At 35.8% G+C, this 22,599-nt stretch overlaps 1 protein-coding gene across 16 annotated transcripts in view; it reads right to left on the reverse strand.

Annotated features, from left to right (window-relative positions):
* WDR64 (WD repeat domain 64) overlaps positions 1-22,599 on the reverse strand; it is a 66,882-nt gene that overhangs the window by 39,820 nt on the left and 4,463 nt on the right. For 12 of the 16 annotated variants that reach the window (XM_085575396.1, XM_085575395.1, XM_085575397.1 and 9 more), the window contains 10 exons: positions 20,030-20,174; positions 18,869-19,017; positions 18,053-18,183; positions 15,127-15,226; positions 14,465-14,568; positions 11,903-11,932; positions 9,798-9,905; positions 7,984-8,198; positions 7,338-7,472; positions 5,125-5,204 (listed from right to left, as the gene is read on the reverse strand). In XM_085575396.1, the coding sequence (XP_085431522.1) occupies positions 5,125-5,204; positions 7,338-7,472; positions 7,984-8,198; positions 9,798-9,905; positions 11,903-11,932; positions 14,465-14,568; positions 15,127-15,226; positions 18,053-18,183; positions 18,869-19,016 (1,051 nt within the window). In that variant the 5' untranslated portion in view covers position 19,017; positions 20,030-20,174. Of the gene's footprint in view, positions 1-5,124; positions 5,205-7,337; positions 7,473-7,983; positions 8,199-9,797; positions 9,906-11,902; positions 11,933-14,464; positions 14,569-15,126; positions 15,227-18,052; positions 18,184-18,868; positions 19,018-20,029; positions 20,175-22,599 lie in introns of those variants that run through there. The other 4 variants (XM_085575402.1, XM_085575401.1, XM_085575400.1 and 1 more) reach the window with 2 other exon arrangements.

Below are 22,599 nucleotides of genomic sequence, written 5' to 3' on the forward strand. Positions count from 1 at the left end.
TGTGACTGAGAATTCAACTATGCAAACAACTGTACAGCACAGTGGAGGGAGAACTTCTACACAGGAAAGGAAGGTCATGGTAGCTGACTGGCTTGAAACTTCAAGGGGAGGAGATTCTTTTTTAGGGAAAACTACCCTAGACAATCTGTATATGCTATAAGCATGGCAGGAAGTAGCCTAAACAGGTTATAATTGCAGAAATTGTTTATGAAGCCCTTTTGGATGGGGAAACTCCAGAATGTGGTCGATGTCCCTGCTCACTTCCTCAGAGTTTGTTAGGCTGTCCTAGACACGTCCTGCAAGTTAGCAGGACCCTTGTGACCAGGTCAGGGTTTAGGGTGAAACAAGTCCATGGGAGTAAAACTCAGCTTGCAGACCTCCCATGAAGGAGAACATGAAATACAGTTGACAGAAGCCTCCAGTGAGACTGGTGAGATTGGTTTTAATATCAGAGGGAACAGACATTGCTTGTACAATAAACCCTTACCAGCCTCAGAAACTGTCATGTCTTAAGATGGTGGAGAACTGGGAAGAACGTGTTGACAATATATGATCAACTTGACTACCTGCTTGCTGCACTTTTGAGTAATAGAACCTTTCTTGGTCTTCCTAACTGCTCTGTTCTTTATATTCCTGAAGTGACAGCAGTGATTGAAGGGGAGGATAGTGCCCTTTAATTCTGGCAGAATGTTTTTTAAGAACAGACTCACTAATAAGTGTAATTTACTTCAGATATTAACAAGAAGATCAAGTGACATTTGGGAAGAAAACCTTTCCCTAAATTAAGAAATACTGTTTGCTTTATATATGAAGCAGTGAATTAATTTTAGTTCCTTTTACTGATGTGGAAATAATGGTAGATTTTATTATAGTAGATGTGCTCTCTTCTCTCTTTCTGGACTAATGTCAGATTGGCCCTAACATTCACTGCTACACTGGAACATTTCCTGGAACATTTGTTCTCTCCATGCTCCAAATATGCCTCCAGGATTCAGAATCCTGGACAGAAAGTCTGGGTACCAAGCACATTCAAGAAAAGATTGAAGAAGATGATCTATTCAACAGCAATTTTTAAAGATTTTGTGAAATCTGTGATTTGAATCAAAACAGATTCATTTGTGCATGCTCCTTTTCATGATAAATAATTATAAAACCAGATGTTCAGAGTTTTTTTAGAAGTCAGATTCTACAACCACAGCTCTATTCTAGCTAGATGTTATGGACTCAAATACCATCTTCAAACATGTGATGCTTTGTCAAACTGTCTCTCTTGCTGACACAGTTTTGCAATTTGTGTGGTGTTATAGGCCTGATGAGATGTCTGCATTTCAGTGGTGTTGAAATCCACTTGAGAACAATGCCATATTTGAATGGAGAAATACTAGATTTAGCGTGGCATCCTCAAAAGACTGTAAATGAAAAATATACCTCCTGGTTTCTTTCTAGGCTGCTACTCCCACTCCCACACAGAAAACTCCTTACCCTTTAAAAGAACTTGTCTTTCTTTCAAATATGTCTTTTAAATAATCTTGCCTGATAGTGTCTGCAAAATCTCTTCAGAACAGCCAGACATCTGGGGAACTAGTTTGTCATACTGACAAATGTCTCTGTTTTATTTTTTTCTTTGTGCTTCCTTGTCTGTCTTTGAATGCTCTTCTTAAATTTAGATGGCACCATAGAAAAGAGTTTGCTAGGCTTCTGGCAGTTAATGCTAGAGGAGTTCTGGTGATTTCTATCACTGGGATTCCAGGGTATTTCTGAAAATGTGCTTCACTTATTCCAGGAATTCACAAAGGAAACTGAACAAGCACAGAGTAGCTCCTTTTATCAGTCTTAATCTGTTACTGTTAGATTTAGAAATCACTAATAATTTTTCTTCTGTTTCATTGCTCCCAGGAAAACAACAGCCAGATTTGAAGAACTAATAGGGTTAGAAGTCGATGTATCATTTAAAACTGATTATCTCCTGTTTTTATATGAATTCCTAATTTGATTTTAACTGCAGTCATTCCCTGAAGTGATGATTAAGACACAGCTGGAATTGAAATTAATACAGAATAAGAATAAAACCATGCAGATTTACCATTCAGTGTAATATTAATGCAAAATGCTACACAGAGAAGTTATTTTAAACTTCTTTGGGCTCCATAATTTAGGCCGCTATGAGGCTTTTATAATTTTACTGTTTGAAATCTAGCCTTAAGCATGAAAAGCAAACTCAGTACCAGGTTTGTTTTTCTCTAATTCATTTTTATAAATTTCAAATATCTACAAGACAAAATTAGGTTGTGTCACAGTACTGACAAACTCATGAGCATAATCAAATACAAGTAAATTATGGAAGATTGTCTTAAAATATTACTTTTTAAATAGTCACAATGATAATTCATCACAGTGTGTAACATTCCATTTGTGCTATAAACTGCCTAAAAAACATTAAGCTGGGGCTTACTAAAATTTTTAGCAGATTTACCCCTGGTGAGTACTTTAGAAGCTAGCCTGCAGTCAAAGGCTGGATTTTTCTTTTATGTTAATTGCCAAATGAGACAAATAAACATAGCTTTTATAAATGTTTGAACATGTCACCAAGAAATCTGTATATTATGATTCCTGAATTATTTACCTGTTATGGTCTCTCATTTTTAGGTTATATAACAGGTAAAATTGCAGGCTCCCTAATTAACAGGACTAGCTTATGTTCATTTTAACTAGTTTAAATCTGTCATTAATTGGAGCATCAATGCGTGTTCCTCAATTAGTCAAAAATGAGATGACTTTTAAGAGGCAAACACGGTGTGCTCCAGCCTGATGGTATGCTGTGCCATTGTGAGCAGTGTATTCCATTAACAGAGCAGAATTCTAAAGCTCGGTTTTTTAAGGCTTTAGTAGAGGGGTCTCTCAAGACCTCTAGCATTATTCTAAATTCTGGGTGTATGTTCACAGTAGGCCCTGACTGATCTAACTTCATAGTGAAATTGAAAGAGATGACCCCACCCTGTCTTTGGACAGGCATTCCCACTGTGCTCTGGGATTCTTAGTAATACAGCTCAGGAATAATTTCCTTTCATATTCAAGGAGAGCAGCAGGGCTAAGCTTTGGGAATGAAGGCGAGAGGCAGGAGGATGCTCCAAGATGAAGGATGGTGGGTAACAAGCAAGACAGAATTCCAACTCAAGTACTTTCAGTACTTCTGTGCAGTCAAAGTCAAAACAAATTAGAATTCAGTGTTGAGAAAATTCATCCGCTTCTAAAATATCCTGATTAGGGATCTGTTTAGATGGGATAGGAGCTCCTGCATTTTAAGTCTATTCTCCAACCATCACAAACAAGTATGCAATCTAACTTTTTCAAAAATCCAAGCTCCATTTAAAGCAGAGAATATTTTTCTGCAACTGCCACTATTCAGAAGACTCTTCCTGAATATCACTGCTCTAATTTTTGCTCAAATAGACATCACAAGTGGCACTCCTTGTTAATTGTAATTTTTCTAGGTTATAGAAAATATACTTTTAAAATCTCTGCACAATGGTGCAGTTAGAGCTTAGGTTAGTTGGTTAGATCCTGCTGCTACAAACACCAAGACTGTGAGTTCAATCACTTTATGGGCCATTCACTTAAGAGTTGGACCTGATGATTGTTATGGGTCCCTTTACCCACCCTTTTTCTATATTCTACATACTTTTCTATATTGAACTAATCTTTCTCAAATGTGGTTCATATCAGCAAGACAGAACCAGCACATGCACCTGGGCAAGTCATGCTTCATGATTATCCTATTTCTTTTCTGTGCCACAAGTGTTTACTGCTGGTCACTGACAAAGTGGGCTGAGTGAGTTAGGAAGACATTTGGTCTGGCCTACCACAGCTAATAGAATTTTCTTAGAAAATTTATCCAGATTTTTCTCTTCTGCTATTTCTGGAATAAGAATTTTCAGTGTGTAAAATAAACGTTTTTTAGTTCCTGTGACATTCTTTCCTATTCAGACACTTTACCCTGGTTTTATTACTACAGCAAAATCCTCCTGTTGTACCTGTAGGAAATAGTGACCACATTTTGTTAAATAGGACCTCCCTACTTTGTGTCATCAATAAATTTCACCAGACTACTTTTTTTTTGTGACAAGGTAATCAGTGTAAGCAGCATCTCCTCCAAAGTTAAACTTCAGAATTTACTAATAACTCTTCTACAGCTTTTCCTTTAAATCTTTTGTCTAGAAAATCAATAGAACTGCCTGATATTTATTTTGGTATTTTTCACAGTCTTCCTATTGGTAAACTGTTACAATTCAACATGAATTGCATTATGTCCCATATACTGCCATGTATATTAGACTGCCATGTATATTATCAAGGCTGGACAGCAGACTCTTGGCCATTTTTTAGTACTACTTTTGTATATAGATGTAAGAATTCTTATGTTTCCTATTGCAATTTTTAACAAAGTTTTAAGCAATAAAGACTTGAAGAAAAGCAGCATCAATGTCACTCAAGGCCACCAGCCTATCAGACAATATATAAACAAGGTTGCTGCCATACTCCAGTGCTTTTCTGCAGCATCAAACATGATCACTGCAGAAGACAGGCCCATAAAATTATTGGCTAACAGGGGAAAAGTGGATGTAAGAGTGCCCTTTCTGCAGTCTGCTTTGGGAGAAAGAACCAACAGTAACACTTTGGGGAAATATGACCAGAGACCAATGGAAATTAATAAGATGAGCCAATGTGACTGCTTAAGATATGAAAGGATGGTGGGAGAGTAATAGGGTGGAAGCTCTGCTGATACTGCAAGGAATAATGTGTATAACCTGGTCAAGGCCACAGTGACTTGGAAAGATACCTTACAGTAGTTGAACATACTGTTTCTTCTCATTTATTATATAAATGATACTTGAATCAAACCCAGATGGAGCCCTTGACAGATTCCTGTCAGGAAGTATATCTCTTTAGACAAGGGCTGAGAGAAATTAAAAGCAAAGCCTCTGTTTACTCTAATTGTTGGCGGAAGACAGCAATTATTGAAATTCTTAAGATGTCAACTCAGCTTTATTTGATATTATTTAACTCAAATAAAAAATTCACAATTTTTTTCTAAGAACAATCTCTTGGAAAAAACCCAGTACTTACCTCCAGTGACAATGACTTTTGCCTTTCCACAGTATGTAAAGGCATTTACTCCTTTAGGGACAGAAAATTCCTTTACAGGTCTGCAATAATTAATAAAATAATCATGTGAGAAATATTCAGAAAATACAGTCTACAGTCATTATTTTTCTGCAGTATACAGAATAGCTGTTTGCATAATGTATGCAACCTCATGTTAAAAGCAAATTGATTTATAACAGAGACTTAGAGTGATACTGGCATCAACGAAACAGGAACAGAGTGCACTTTCCATTAAAGAAATAAATATCTGATCTGCACACGTGAATCTTTTAACAGGCAAACTCCAAACAGACTCCTAAAATGGTAGCTCTTGCCAAAGTAAGCTGCACATAAGCTTATGTGCTTAAAGCAGTTTATCACTGAGGAAAACTACCAAAGAAACTGTGCTTGCTTGTTTCAGACATGAAGGTCTGCTGTGATCTCAATGGTACATTAAGTAAGGGCAGTTACTTTTTACTGTTGCTTCTCTATAATGTACTGTACAATGAATAGGCCTTATATGACCTATTTTGTATTGTATGTCAACATGAAGAGATCACAAGTATCTGAAACTCAACAGTTATTCTACTGCATTCACTGCTAAAGCATGAGAATTCAAACAGCCAACACAGACTGAAATTGACTCAGTGGCCCTTCTAAATCTTATGCTTATCTCTCCCAGTTTCATCCATTGCTGCTAATGAGTGAATATTTTATTGCTTTTGGATGTAGCAATATCAGGATTAACACTTGTCACTCCCAGGAAACAATCAATGACTGCCAGTGTAAATAAGCTGTACAGAGCCAAATGTGAATACTTTTAATTTTTTCTTTTGAGATTCAAACAAGTATTAGTTCATCTACTCTGGGATAAAGTAGCCATTAATATTGAAAACCATAAATAGGGGTGGCAGTAAATCTGAGACTCTGGAAACTTTGAGGAATTAATGAAAGAGCTTGTTATTTCTAGGCAGGTGTAAATAAAAGGCTGTTTGCTTCCTATTATTTAGAGGGAGAAAAGATTTCTTTCCAGAACTCTAACAGAGAAGTCTTATTTCTCTTGACAGGACAAAATAACAATTAATTGATTTAAATGTATGACTAACAGATTTTCTAAGGATTTTTACCTTTTATACTTCTATATAATTGTTCATTAGCTTTTTAATGGACTTGATACTATTGATACTGATATATCTTGACACTATTCCAAGATCAATGGGAATAAGGGATTCTGTCACTGTGAAGTCCTGCTCAAGCCATGGCCTTGTAACAGAAGCACCTTGTGATCATATCCATACCTCTCTTTTATGGATACTTTACAAGAAAATATTGTAGCTGTTCTTCAGTCATTATTGACAAACAAACTTAAGTCCCATAAAAGAGAAGATGCATTGCATCCTTCTTTGAGTACAAAAACAATTCCTTGCTACAAAGTTAACTGGGGAAATTTCTTTTGTTAGAACCAGTAAATCGTATTTTTAAACTAGGTATTTATTAAATGGACATTTCCAAGTGATTTGATCTATAGGTATTTTTAGGACTATTAATTTCATTTTAACAGCTGTGTAATTTTTCAGTTGTCTAAAGGTAATTTCATCTATCTATTGTGCTATGAAGTTTTCTAAATTCACAGACTAATCAGTCTTGGTTAAATCAGTTAAATCACCTAATAGCACTGATAAGCCATATGAATAAGGACTTGGCACAAATAAGGAGGCCATAACCGCTTTTCTGCTGCATTGGAAAACCACTTCACACCCTTAGAATAAATTGTGTTCTTGGTTTAAACTTCTATAACTCAAACTTGTGAAAATAAAATTGTAAATGAAATTTAGTTGAGTTTATTTTTGAATGTATAAATTTTAAATGAATGGCTACATGATATATCTGCAACAAACCAATCAATTTTCTAACTAAAATTGCTTGCTGAGGAGAAATTGGAGGAGACAACATTGTCAACATAACGTATTTTAAGGGTTCGGAGTATTCAACGTGTATGAACAGTTCTCTCCTACATCAAAAAGTAGTATACAAAAATATCCAAGCATTTAAACAATTGTATTTTTGTTTTTATTAGAAATGCTAATAGAAAAGTCAGATTCAATATAACAAGAGCACGTCTTATGAGGCACTGATCTCCAGCAGAGTTATAAATCAGAAGATCTATTTTTTTCTAGAAGATGTCAGATACTTACAAATGGTCCTCTAGTCGCTTTATGTCATCCAAAACAAATGAATTAGTACTGTCTGTGGAGCAGGATCCAAAACGTTTTAGGTCAGAAAAATACTTAATCTTCCCAACCCAGTCATCATGTAGCTTGCGTTTAGGACTAGGGATAAAAATGGAGATTTTATTAGGCTACAATAGCAACTACTGTGATGTGTCCCTAGGTGGACAGGGATTTTATCAGTGAGATTATATACAAAACCTATTTAATATCCAGGGCAGATACAGAACAACTTTTCCAGCTCAAATGCAAGCAGAGAGAAAGTCAGGGTTGAACCATGCTCTTTTCTATTCACAATCATGCTTCCATCTCATTGGGCACAATAAAGCTCTTCCTTTGTCAAACTGCAAAGCAGCAATTGTGAATTCTCCCCTTGAATTGTATTCTGCATCCTCTCAGTTGTAAGACCTCTTGTAAAATCTTCTACTGAAAATTATGGCATTTCCTTCATGCAACAAGAAGCAAATCATACTGCACTTTGAAAAATTATTTTCTTTGGTTAGATGGGCTTAATTTAGAAACAGAAGCTAATCCTCCACTTAGGGCAAACAAAACCCAAATTAGAAACAAAACATAATACAAGACTGAAAATATTTTATCACAAGCAACTTACATGTCAAAAGATTCGGAGTCCAAGACTTTAAATTGTGCTTCTTTTTCAGCTTTAGATTGTTTCATTATGAAGTCATCACTGGTGATAGTAAGCAGATAAACATAACCCTTATCATCTCCCATTAAGATGGTATCCTTAGCCAGGTTATCTGCCACAGTCACCGTACAAACACAGAGCAGACAATTTTTCATTGGTTTGATGACAAAGCCATCACTCTGTAGAATATGGTAGAGAGATTATCAGATATTGCATGAGGATCCTTAAATTGAATCTATCATGCTTATCTAGTTACATCAGCATTCAAATTTTGCCCTTGTTTTTCCAAGCTTCCCCTGTGTTAAATGTTTCCTGGTATCAGAAACTCATGGAAGACCATCATGAAGTGGAGTTAAAAGCAAATCCTAGAGGTTTCAGCAAGACTTTGTTTCATAGGTAGCTTTTTGAATTTCTGTGAAGAAGTATTAATTGCAAATTCTAGGAAGGATCTCTGCATACTATGTGGGATGGTGTACTTGCTAAGAGTGTACATGGTTTCCTGCTCAAAAATAAGATGCTCTCTACAGGAAAATTGGTAATAACTAAATTAAAGAATAATTCAAACAACAAAATTTAGGAGTAACACACAGGGATTATCTATACCAGTGTCCTAATTAATAAAACAGCCTGGGAGTGTCAAGTGTACCAATTCAGGCAGGTGTTTCAATTTTTGAAGCACAGAGATAGTGGGAATGAATACAGTTGCAAGACACTGCGGTATTTTGCTAGAAGGCCCAGAAATGGGATTCAGGGTCATCTGCATTACACTATTTATTGATTGTACTGCCTGACTCCATCTGTTATTTGATTAAAGCATCCTTGCCAACCTAAACTGGGAACTGTTCACATGCCATAGGAATTAACTGCATCAAGGCTGTCTGCGTAGCACAGAAACATTGTAGATGTAATAGGACTGTCCATATATTATTTCTGTGGTCTTGAAAGAGAGCTGCACCTATTCATCAACAGGACACCTGCATATCTCAGTGATGTAATAAGTGGAGGGAATTTGGAGAATAATAGGTGTAGAGTAAATATTTGAGCCCTCCTTCAAGAAACTGAATTGGATTGGCAAAAAGATTTAAATCTACCTGTCTGACCTTGGGAAGCAACCTTTTAATATTGTAAAAAAAATCCTAAAAAATCTTATCCAAAAAATAATTACTTGGCTTCTCTTCATCATCTTAGATAACTTGAAATTTCCAAGGGAAGTTCCAGGAACAGGAAGAAAAAACTAAGATATGGGTCAGCAAAAATGCATAAGACATCAAAGAAAACATTAACAATTTGGACATACATTATTAACATCAAAATGTTTTTTATCTTAAAAAGTCCCAAACAAAACATAGGATGTGAAGAAATATTTTCTTTAAATCAGGAAGTTACCTCAAAAAGAATCTGTGTTATATTCCTTGTAAAACCTGTTCCTTGATTCTTAACAGATTCTGAGATATATGTATGCCCATGCACACATTTTAGGTGCACAGGTGCACACATATGCACTAGATACACATGGAAAAGAAATTCTTTGGAGGTTTGTTTGCATCATAGTGTAAAAATTTATTTTTCTTCCAAACTTTTAATGTATTTTAATAATCCCATTTTGCATGTAGAGTATACTCCTTTAGTGTGAATTCCACTGTTTCACTGAGTTCCTACAACAACAAAAGTGAAAAGCCTTCATCCTGTTAGACCAAAGGGATGTGAAAGTATATTGGAAACATAGACTGATCAACTTTCAGGTTTCATTTTGGCATTTGTCTGATCCAACATAGTACCTTGCTCTCTTTTGATTTATAGTCCCAGAGAATGATTGTGCTTTCAGTTACAGCCACGACATAGTTCAGATTAGGCAGGAAATCACATCCCGTGATCCAAGCAGTATCCTGATGAAAATAAAACAAGTAGCTAAAGAAGGATTTTCTCTGCAAATTTATCAACTTTTCTATCATGTAAGTACATATTTTAAACCATTTGCACAGAAATCACATGTACTCTTCACTAGCACATGCTAGGTCTAGTTCCACTGAGAGTTCTAACTCCAGGAATAGCTCATACATGAATTTACAGAGGTACCTCTGTTATCAATTACTCACCTGAGAGGCACAAATGTTGCACAGGAAAAAACACAATAAACATCTAGTGTTAGTCAAACTGTAATGACACTCTGGAAAAGCACTCTTGAGCAGAGAAAGCTTAAGCTAAAACATCCATAGTAAAGCAGATTAAGCTTTTACCTGAATACAATTTGGTTTGAAACAAAAGAAATTTAAAGGCAGTCCAAAATTTCAGTTATAAAAACAAAACTGAAATGAATGTTTATGAAAATAAGTGACTTTATTAAATAATTTTAATTATCCCAAAAGGTAGATCAACTATTTAGAAATATATACATGTGCCTATGTTAAGCTATTGTTCAAATATACTTCCTATTATATAGATATTGCCCTTTACTACAATAAGCATGTGGAAAATGGCAGTTCTGCAGAGGCCTTGTGGATTGTTTGGCAATTCTTACGGAAGTGTTTGTTAACAGTGGCTTTTTGAGGTTCTTATAATAGCGTCAGATAACAATTACTAAATGGCTTGAAAAAGAAGATTTTACACTTGTAGCTGTCAGTAATTAGTTGTGTTGGCTTGTGATGATGCAAAGTAACAGATTTCAGCTTCAGAGGAAAGGTTATAAGAATTTCTCTTGTTAGTGCTGCTATACTTGACAGACAAACTAAGCAGCTGCACCAGATCAACCTTTTCATTATTTTCTTATTCCATCCTGTCACTCAAGAGCTTTTATCTTTCCCCTCTTCCTTCACACATTTTATGGTAAAGATGTCCTCCAATGGTGCCTAATACTGCTACAGCTGCCAAATATTGTTGTACTTTCACAGCAAGAAGCCCTTCACATTCATTGAGGAATCATAGTGTTCAGAAAGGAAAGGGACCCAGCAGCCCACTGCAGCATCAGGCTAGCACTCCAGCTTCTTCCATCGTCTTTCCCTTGGCATCTCTGGGGAAGATCCTACCTTTGCATATTTGAGCTGGGGAAAGTTCCTACAAGCAAGGTTGGAATGACTAAAATTCACTCCTGTAGCACTTCTGTAGAAGCTCAAATTCTAGTCAAAGTTTCCAAAAGTCAGTTGGTCTCAAGAATATTTCTCAGGGTTACCTCTCTGCACTGATTCCACTGGTCAGATCAGCCCTTGCAATACATAAAACACAACTGAAGCCCTGTTTTCTGAGTTGGAGTAGTCGATCTCTGATGTGGAGTACTTCTGTTGCATTTTAGAACTCCCACAATATGTAAGAGAGAACCAACAAAAGGCACTGCCTCCTGGCACAAGTTACCCAAATTGACTTTTAGGATGAGGGGTCACATCACTTTGCTAAGACTGATGTCTCTTGTCTACAGGTCATCTGAAAGAAGCTCATTACCGAAAATCTACAGTGATACTCCCAGTGTAAACACAAGGTTTTAATGTATACACTGTGTAGCCAGTCATCTATCTAGGAAAGTGTAGAACTGTTTTTAATTAACAAAAATAAAATTTTACTCACTAAAATTTTACAGTGACAATTGAAGTTCTGGATTTTAGAAAAAAAAAGTTCTGGCAAGGTAATGGGTAAAGAATAGTTTGGCAGAAAAAGAAGCATTTATCTGAGGTTTCATTTATCAGAGGAAAGAAATCAAGTTACTCAATTGTTTCAACAACTTTAAGGAATAAATTGAAACCATTTGACCTACAGCACCCTATGAAAAATCATGCAGAAGTCTCAAAGTTAGAATTGACATTAGAATAATGCTCAGTTTCTACTTTTTTCAATCTCGTACATGCAAATTTTTACTTCAAATTATTTAACAGGAAGGAGAAAAAAAATAACTTACTTCAATATTGATGGTTGTCAGAACCTTCATCTGAAAAAATCAAGAAAGATATTGTCATAATAACAAGGTAGTTCTTAAATTAAAAGTCTAAACAGAGTCATCTCTTCACAGGCAGATCAGAACAATAACTGCTAACTGAAAGAGCTGTTGGTTAAGATCTGAGAAAGATCCTTAACCTGCCTGTGGTCTGTTGCCCTTTATATTGTGAAGAATTTAAAACTTCTCTTTCCCCCACAATTGTTTCATAGTTTCTGGTTTGGTTTGAAGTTTCTACATTGAGATGTTGAAGCAAGGAAAATAAGTAAAAACTCCTCACTTTTACAACATATAAGAGTACAGATCAGCTGGTCTGATGAAATTGTGCTTTTAATGGTTTTTGAGAGCTAAAACAGCATCAGCTCCTGTAAGAAATAGGATTTATCATATAGAAACCCAAGTTAACACTGGCCCAATGCCACGTCAACCAGTGCCAGCAAAATCCCTGGCAGAGGCAGCACTTCAGGCTGCAAACAGGAATAACCACATTGGTACAGCACCTTTCACCAAAGGTAACTACTGGGAGACAGTGTAACATGTGGATGAAAACCTGAAGTGTTTAAAGTGTCACCATCGTCCAGCAGAGACAGGGTTATCTTCTATGTCTTTTAACAAAACTACTAAGTTTTCAAAAGCAGTTTCAACCTTTTCCCTTCTGAAACACCCACAGACGATTTTTCACCTCCTCTTGCCCCTGTCCCTGCCCCTCATCAGGAATTATTCAATGGCACCTCATATCCATCCCAGCAATTCCACATTTCATAAACCAAGAAGCTAGGAGCAATTCTTTCTTCCCACAGAAGTGAGATGCCAGGTGTCATAACGGACAGTCTTTGAGCAGAGTTTAAGAGCATTGTTAGCCAAGAGATGGATATCTATGCACTGTATCAGACTTGGCTTTATCTACAGTAACTAAAATGTGTATTGAGGCTGCCTACTCCTACAGGTCTTATGTGCAGGTCAAGGCAGTATCCATCTGAGAACCTGAGCAACCTGAGTAAGTGTCATATTCTGGAGTAACCTGGAAGTAGCTGATGGTATAAAGCTGTATACAGGTGTTGAGTCATATTAAGCCCACATTCATTAAAGAAAGCAATGTTTAGCCCTCAAATGGAACCATGGAACCATATAATAATTAAGGCTGGAAAAGATCTTTATGATGATCAAGTCCAACTGTAAAACTAACACTGCCAAGTCTACCGCTAGATCGTGTCCCCAATAGCCACTTCTACACATTTTCTGAATACCTCCAGGGTTGGTGACTCAACCACTTCCCTAGGCAGTTCCAGTGGTTGACAACTCTTTGGATAAAGAAATTATTCCTAATATCCAGTCCAATCCTCTCTTGGCACATCTTGGGGCTATCACAATGACTTAGTCATTTTCAGCACATAGTTTTATAAGTGAGAGTTGAAGTCCTTAATTCACTGTGTTAAGCAGCTGGGTGTAAAATAATATACATTACAGTCACTGATGTCAGATAACATCAGTCCAGCCTATGAGAAGGCAGCAGGGGCAGGCAGAGGGTAGGGAGGAGAGCTGTTTTTAATCTTATACTTGGGGAAATTATTTTTCATAGGTACAAAAGAGGGATAATGTTCTGGAGGACAGGCTTTCAAATAAATTATTTCAGTGTTTATCAAAACTGCAGTACTGCTTTGTTCCTTAATCATCCACAGGAGTCCTTTCTTGGTTTAAATGCTCCTGTCATAAGCATTATGCACTAATTAGCTAAAACCCCTAGAAAACATTAGTGCTGCTTTAAAGTTTTATTGCATTGCCTGAAATAAATTTTAAGGAACTGGTTACATTAAAATTTTACAAATGTAAAGTACCAATAAGCATAGATGTGTGATAGCCTGGGTTTCTGTATGACACATTCTATCTCATAGCCTCTATAGATGCATACCACTAAATAGTAATATAATAAACTGGGAAATTAATGTACAAACTTTAGTTTAACAGCATTTTAATCCTGAATTCCTATTTAAAATGGTACAGATCTCCTTATGTTTTACTGATGAGGGAACTAACTGTGAGCCAGTTTCATGCAGACTGTTGTAAAACTCATGACTTTCAAGCTTCTAGATGTTGCTGTACTGAATAAATCTTATTTGCAAACAACTGTCTCTGTCCCTTCTAGATATTTTCAGTAGCTGTAGAAAACAGTTAATGCTCTGATTTCCACTCTATATCTAAAATTTTTTTATTTTATATTTTTAGAATATTTTTTATTTAGGGAAATCTTTTCTAAACAGAAATACAGATTATTTTCTATTAAATGAATTTCTATGAAGAATGTCTATTATGAGACATCTCTGTCAACTTGTGTGGACTGTCTAGTAGGTTTGTAATTGGAAAGAACAATGTATATTTCCTGCTGTACTTAAAAATATAGAAAAAGTTAACTTTGATAAGAAAGATATGTAGTTTTTTTAATGGGAAAATTTGAATGCTAGATCACAGTCCAATCAGTTCCCCTATGTACTGCTAATGGAATAATAAAAGAGTTTGATTTAGAATTACCTGTTTTCTAAATACAGTTAGCACTCCTTTCTGAGAGGCTGTTACTGTGAGATGCAGAAGGGGCACCTTCACTATACCCTTGATCACATCTTTTCTCTTGACAACTGTCAATGACAAAATATTACTCTTCATCTTACAGACATGGAAAGCATAAACAAATAGAAGTATATTAGTAAGGAGAACATAAACAAATAGGACTATAATAGTAAGAACAGTGCCTCTTCCTGACAAGAATTTTGGTGTCATAGGCAAGGCAGCGATGCAATATATCATAAATTATCCCATACTTGGTTAAATTAATCATGTTGCATTTTAAATATCATTAATATTGTAATTTTGGATGTGCCAGTTCTTCCTCCACATTAAAAAAAACCAGAAAGACAATGTGTAACTGCATAAATAAATAGTCTAGTTCAGAAAAAAATCATAATTTCAAAATAATTTAGGAATATGGAGAATTGGAAAATGCAGCAGTGGGATGTTCAATGTTTAGTAAAAACCCGAGTATTTGGGAACAGAGAAGAAGAAGAAGGAGAAGAAGTAGAAGAAAAAGAAGAAGATGCAAAGACAGACATGGGATTTTATCACCCTACTTTCAAGAAAGAGAGCAGCACACAGCACTAGAAAAAATATAGTTTTTGATGTAAGGTGAAGTATGTCACCTGAATGAGTAATCTGCTGTTTTTCAGATACAAGCAAAACCATGCTTTCTTTTGATGCGGAAGACACGCCACCATTTGCTCTTCTGAAACAGCCAAAAATCTAAAAAAAAAAAAATAGAACTAAACAAGTAATTTATTGCAAAACTACTTCTGGAAGATATATATATATAAAGTCAAATAGTTATCTCACACTTTAATAATTTAATATTCTTTGAGTATGTACCTTAGTATTATTTCCTTTAACCATTAGCTGTCAATATGACTTTAGACTGCTGAGATCTGATACTCAGGCACAATCTTTCTTCAATGTTTGTAAAGAAGTCAGCTTACACAGGACTTCTAGGAATACAGCCCATCTATTTTTTAAAGTTTTTAGTACAGTTTTGCTTTCTAAATAACCATATTCAATTTCCATTTTCCAGTTCCACCTACCTCTACTAGGGAAAAAAAACCAAACAAAACTAGCAAAAGGCACACAAAACACACAACTCCATATTTATAAACAAAGACATTCGATGCAGCATAGTGGTTTAGCCAACACAGAAGAGCTTTTCCATAAAGATATGTAGATCTCCATTTGTTTGAAAAGAAATGTAATATAAAGACAATTTAAAATATCCTTTATTGGCCATCTCCCTAAGTCTGACAATGTTCCATTTGAACATGATGAAGATTTCTGCACAGGATAGTCAGGTAAGCAGCTTATTTCTACTCCAGGGTGTGAAATTTTCAGTGGAAATGTTCTACAAATCTCAAGCTCTGTACCCAATAGTAATTTAGTCATTTCTTTAGGAAATTAGTCCCACTTAGCTGTACAGAATTTTAAACTCCTTTCTCATATTATAGACATTATATATACTTCCATTCATGAATTCTAAAAGCAATGTCCCTTTGGATGGGAGACAAAACGTTGTATTTTATTCTAGTTCAGTATTTTCCATGTTATACAATAGAACTCCCATTTTCATTCTTTGAGAGATTCAGATGCACGTCTTTAAAAAAAAATACTCTCACACAGCATTACTCTTCATCTTTCACTTCACAGCTCCCTCCTTTCCACATACACAATTATTAGCTATCATACATCCGTGTTTGCAAGACAGTTTATAGGCAAGCCATACTAAAAGACTATCATCAGTCAGCTCACACTTGGTAAAATTTGAAAAATGCTCATAGAAAGGGTTCTGGGGAATTTTATCCCAAGGAAATTGTGCACAGATTTCAAAAAGAAACTAAAGAGGCTTCACCTCTTTCACTACACCCCGTACTGTGCTTACTTCTGTAATTATGTAGCTGAATTATTTATGTAATTAAGTAATTTGGTAACTAGTCTGACTGCATTACAAACACAGTAAGGTTTTGGAGGAAATGATCCACACTCCAGCAAACATACAGAGCTTCCCTTATTTCGCTTATAAACTAATGAGCCTGAACATAATTTGCTACTGTTCTGCTAGCCTAAACAAAGGACAATCAGTCCTCCAGACTGTCAGCTATTTTCCAGATTTGCCCCAAGCCCTCCTTGAAGGAAATCTTTAATGGCTGACATGAGCAAAATACGTGATTAATGTGACACAGTAAGAAAAAACAATGGTTAAGAAAGGTAGTAACCAGAAATGTTCTCACACAGAACCTTATTAAACAGAAACAGCTGAACACACTGCTTTTAGGATGATATCAGGAAATCACTTTATAGCAATTGTTGATAACACATAAGGAACAGATGCTTGGGTATCTTCAAGGTTCCAATATTAGGATGATGTTCCAGAATAACATAAAATGTAAATACGCTAACAAATTTATAGTTTATGTCACTTGCTAATACCCTACCATAAAACTTTAAGTCCTGCAAGGATTTGCCATGAATATAATGCCTCCTATGCTAGCGTAGGAAAGTTATTGTGTACTGGGAGTTATGTCCCTTCTGCAGAATTCTGTCTTCAGGTAAGAAACGACCAAAAAAGTCTTGCAGTAATATATGATGAAGGGTGCTCTTGATAAGGATTGGCTCTAACAATCTAAGAATCAGTAATTTTTATAGAACAGTTACCTGAAACACTAGCCATGGTAAATACCTCAAGAAAAGACACGTTTCTAGAGCAAGTGTTCATTTCTCAAAACATGTGCAAATAAAAAATGTTTAAGAAATCTGACAAAGTACTTTTTCACAAAATGTGAAAAACTGGGTGCTATGGAGATAACCTTCTTAGGTGGATTCAGAAATAACTTACAAATGGATAGATTTGTTTAATATCCAGGAAGGGATATTAAACAGAGTGCATTTATAATTCTGGCAGAGGAAATCCTTAAGGTATGTGCACACAGATGCAAAGAGGGTAAATCGGATCTACTGTTTCACATTACCTCATTCTTACATGCTTTTTACAAAGGTTTGGTATTTACCACTATTACAGACTGAAAAATTGTTTACAAATATCTCATTCACCTACAGGACTGAATAACATATGCAGAATTCTCTGGTTCAAAAACTACTAAAATGCTGCCCTACCTTTAAGGTTTTGTATTCAAAGTAAGGGCCAGATTTATGCTGTGAACAGGGGAAGAGAAAGGCGAGGAAGCAGAAGTTAGAGAAAAGAGATGAATGGAGAAAAAGAGGAAGAATTTCTGAATATTTAGCTAAAGATAGACTTATCCTCAGAGAACAAATGGCATACTGTCGTCATAAGAGATTTTGCATTTTGTCAAGAAGACTGAGTGACAATGCACATCACTGAGGTAGTTCACTGAAGACCTGAACACACCTAGGCTTTAGGCAGCTAGGATAAGTAACAAGAAAGTGCCTCATTCTGCCTTGAAACTCATGAAAACAGACTCATGAACAACACACAATTAACAGATAAATACTGTCACCATTTAAAATTGTAATTAGTTTTTCATATTTAAGAAAATCTTAAGATATTCTTACCTCAAGCCACTCTGGTCTTTCATCAAGGTTGCTCATAACCTTCCTGAAAAAGGCCTGAATATCTTGATCCTTGACTGCTGAACCAAAAAGTGTTCGTGTGGTTGTATAGAACTTTCCATAATCTCTCTCATCTGCATGGGAGGAACAATGTCCACACAGTTTAAAACTAGAAAGCTACAGATTCCTTTCTTATCCACCCTACCCATGATTTTATTTTTCCTTCAATACCAAACCATGGAAGTTCCAGCTTCTCACATTGTATTCACTAAAGCATTTAAAAAGAAAAAAAAAATCAGTCCTAATATTTTCTCTTTTCAAAACTACCTAATTTGCAATGTATGACAGGAAACAGATAAAAAGATAAAAATGTCACACTCCTTTTTTCTTCCCTTACTCACCATAATTGTGATTTGTTTTTTTGCACCTGAACGGTGTGTGGGATTATCCTTTCAAGCAGCAACAACCACTTGCATTGAGAAAAGCAAAATTTTACCCTCATTATTTACAATTAGTTACTGTATTTACATAATTTATTGAGTTTGTGCTTTTATGGAAACATAAACCAGTTAGCATCATGCTAACTTCTATATGTTGCAACTCCACCAATTATATTTTCTGAGTGATCACCATGGCCTTATAATTTGGCCAGAAATCCTAGCAGAATGTGAAAATAACTTTCACAGTGCAATCTCTCTATTTCCTGTAAAAATCAAACAGTTACAGTTAGAACATTAATTTGAAGGAAATTATCGTGATATGTGATATGTTCTCTCCATGTGAAAATTACATTTTACCATCTGAATTAGTATTTCTTACCATCGTCTTTAGTATACAAGTCTGAACTCTCCTTGGTCTTCTGGATGATCATTTTTTCAACTAGATTCTGGAACTGCTCCAAAGCATTCTTGAAATCAATCAATTCAAGAGCAGGGCAACCCTCCTTATCACCCTTCTTTTCAGACATCCTTTATGAATAGAAGACAAGAGGGAGAGCTCTTCTTACAGCCATGTCCAAGCCTTGCTTTGTTCCTTTAACTCCCACATGAGTTCATGTGAGATGCAGCTTCATGACAGGTATAGCAAACATTACAAAATAAAAAAGAGGAGACCCTGGCTTAGCATCTCAAGCTGGCAAACATTGTAGTGAACTGTGGCTGTCAAAATATCACATCACAGAATTCTACTCACTGAGTAGGTCCTACTCACTACTTAGTGGTCCAGGTCATGAACCAGAACCACTAAGTAACCTAGCATGTGACATTATTTCATTTTATCTCATGCAACTGGTGACAGAAAGACTTCATGTTTTTTTCACAGAATAGTTAGGGTTGGAAGGGATCTCTGAAGATCCAACAGTCCAACCTCACTGCCAAGGCAGGGTCACTTAAGAGAAGGTGACACAGTAATGCATCCAGGTGGTTTTTTAATGTCTCCAGAGAGGTATTTTCCCCCAGAGTTTTAGTAACACTTTTCCAAATGTTTCTTTGGGGAGAGAGCTGAAGGAGTGGAGAGCATTGAGCATGTATTAATTGCATGAACAAATCTGACCTTTAGTTCTGCTTTCACCTCCTTTATGTTACAGATCAATAAATATCAGCCATGTATCACCACACACAGCACAAAACTTTGTTCTAAATTATAACTTGTAGTAAGGCACCAGGTGCTGTTCTTCAGACACAAAAATACGGAGAATTGCATCAAAGTGTAATTGCATAAAGTGTTAAAATTTAAGCCTCTTTGTGTGGCTTATGCTTCCTTTCAGCAGTTCTTGTAACATCTTCACTAATTTAGTTGGTACATTCTCATACTAGGGGCCTTTTTCCTGGACTACTTCTCCTTTCCTTTAGGTTTCAATATAATTGTGATTCTTATGCAAATTTTTCATATTTTCAATATATTTAAAGGATATTGATGCCATGTTACTGAGCTATGCCATAACAGGAAAATGGTAAATTTCAGACTATTTGCTAAACTCACTTTTCTGTAGACCACACTGATCAATTTCTTTTTATTGTTCTTTAGCTATTGATCTTTGCTATTACTTCTCCCAAGGTTGATGCCAGGTTTACTGGATAAGGCTTTCTTGAATTCCTGAGCGAGGAGTCTTAGCTCTGAGGAGATTCTGTAGTTGAAAAGGAGAAATTATATTTTATATTTCCTCACAGCAATCTAGAGGATTGATATCAAACAGGCATGTTTCAAGAATATTCCAGTCACTTCTTCAAAAAACCAAAACAAATAAAGGAAGTAGTCTTCACACACACTCAGCATATCAGCTAAATGACATTTTTTAATCATATAGGGAAAGCAACTAATTGGTATTAAACAGTTACTAAAAATAATGCATGGAAATAGCTCTGCATGAAATAGATCGTTTTTCAGGGAAAATGGTGTCTCATGATATGCTACCTAACACAAGCAATCCAAGAGCCTGGAATTCTATCATTTCAAGGGGAAGAACCCAAAAGTTTCTGGGTACTTCTGTTCTACTGCAATGAGCATTTCTTTTTATTAGAATAAAGAAAAGACATTGGCAGAGAAAAGCAGCAAATCAGAATGATGCCTGGAAAAGGGAGGGATAGCTTGAAGATACATTTTTTCTGTTCCAACAGTAATTCTCCAAGAAAATATTTCTTATGTAGGTCAAGGTACTCAGTGGCTGGTCAGATACTATATCTTGGTCAGAGTTGTGGTATATTTGACATACTGCCTCCACTGAATTCTTGTTATGCAGTGCTTCCTGTTGATTAATTTTTCCAGTCTCTCTTATCTAAGTTTGTATGACATCAGGTTATATTCTCATTTCCCAGTCAATATCAGTGGTTAAAGGTTCATAAAAGGTATTTAGCATCCACCCTCAGAACAGAGAAGTTACGAACAGAAATCTATGTTTTGTTGTCTTGCAAAAACCCATGTGGAATCTTCATGTTATGTAACATAATGAAAACACAAAGAAACCCCAAATGAAGAGTCATTGCTTTCAGTACCCGTTGATTCTTTTGTCTTCAATGTTAAAAAAAAAAAAAGTACAAGAGAATTTAAAAATAAGATGTGATGACTGAGGAGACTGGAAAAAAAACCAGAGAAGATAGGAATTGCATTAGAAGATAAGCAAAGTCTAAAAGGTAAATTCAATATTTAATTGGTGAGTCAGGAAGTCCTTGCATTAGTAGCACTACATTAGTAGGGCTAATGCATTAGTAGCATTAACTGAATGAAAAGCATCTCCTTCACTGTCTCTCTTACTGATAGTGTGGAAAGCACTGGATATGAAACACAATATAATTGATGTATATTCAGAAGCTGACTCTGCCAACTCTTCTCTTCTTACCACATAATCTTATTAGTCCCAGTTATAAGAAATTCTCAGATACAAAGATAATGATATGTCTGTATGGGTGCAAAGAACAGCTGCAGCAAGTTCATTGTAGGATTGGCACCTCATTTGAAAAATCAATAATTTTCAATCTTTATCTCAATAACTACCATAAGTTTATGAAATGTCATGCAAGTTTTAAAATTCTGACTATGTAATTTGATGGCTCATAGCAAATAACCTATACCTACTGAAGAAGACAATCAGCAAAGGTGATAGATCATTTTTCCTGCCTGTACCAGGCTGCCAGTCACTCTTCCTGGTGGTCTCATGCAAAAGCAAATTCTCCCCAAGTAAAATGATGGTTCAGAACAACCTGAAGTAGATCACACAGTGGATCTAAACTGGCCTTAGTTGTCCCTAAAGAGGCATTGGGACATAAAAGACTGTTTCTGATTTTGGTCAAGTCCAGTCATTTAAAAAGGAAAAAAAAAAAAATCAGTCCCTGAAGATGCTTTCTTTGATAAGCTTACCCATCCTTTTCTATCTCTTCCTTATAAACATCCCATTAAACCTAGCTGTATTTAAATTGAATCAGGATAGAGATGCTTTACTTCAGACTGACTGAATTCTCTGACCAGTATGGGACTGAGCAAGTAATAAATTTTAGCATTGTAAAAATTAAATTCCTTCTATGAAACAGTGTTTAAGGGGTGCTATCATGTTGACATTTACATTAGCTCACTCTTTTTTTCTACTGGCTCAATTTTTCACTTTTCTTTAACACCCCATGAGCAGTATTGTGCTCCCTGCTATAAAGTTTACGTGCTCCCCTCTGTCACTAACAGCAGCTGAAATAACCAAGTGATAGTTTTAAAAACTGCATTTCCTGTAGACTATATATTGATTTGTATGTTAGGCTCTGGAAAATAACAACAAGGCAGTGAGCTTCTAAACACTTTCATTTTATGTTTGTCACACTAACAAGAAGCTGTGGCATGAGTATGAACTACTATGCAAGGTGATTTCTTAAAAGAACCCAGTTTATATGACAAATGAATTAAAAAATGTTACTCTTGCAAACACTGGTGTTGCCGGTTTTATAATGCCAGTGTTTAGAGTTCAGCCTGCCCTATGAACTGTGTCTGTACAAGCAAGGACATCAGGATGTCAGCAGGCACAAGCATATATCACCACCTCTTTTAATCTGCTCCTCAGGAAACAAGTGCCA

Source organism: Lonchura striata, chromosome 3 (assembly GCF_050655825.1).
Source record: "Lonchura striata isolate lonStrDom1 chromosome 3, ASM5065582v1, whole genome shotgun sequence".
Taxonomy (NCBI): Eukaryota; Metazoa; Chordata; class Aves; order Passeriformes; family Estrildidae; genus Lonchura; species Lonchura striata.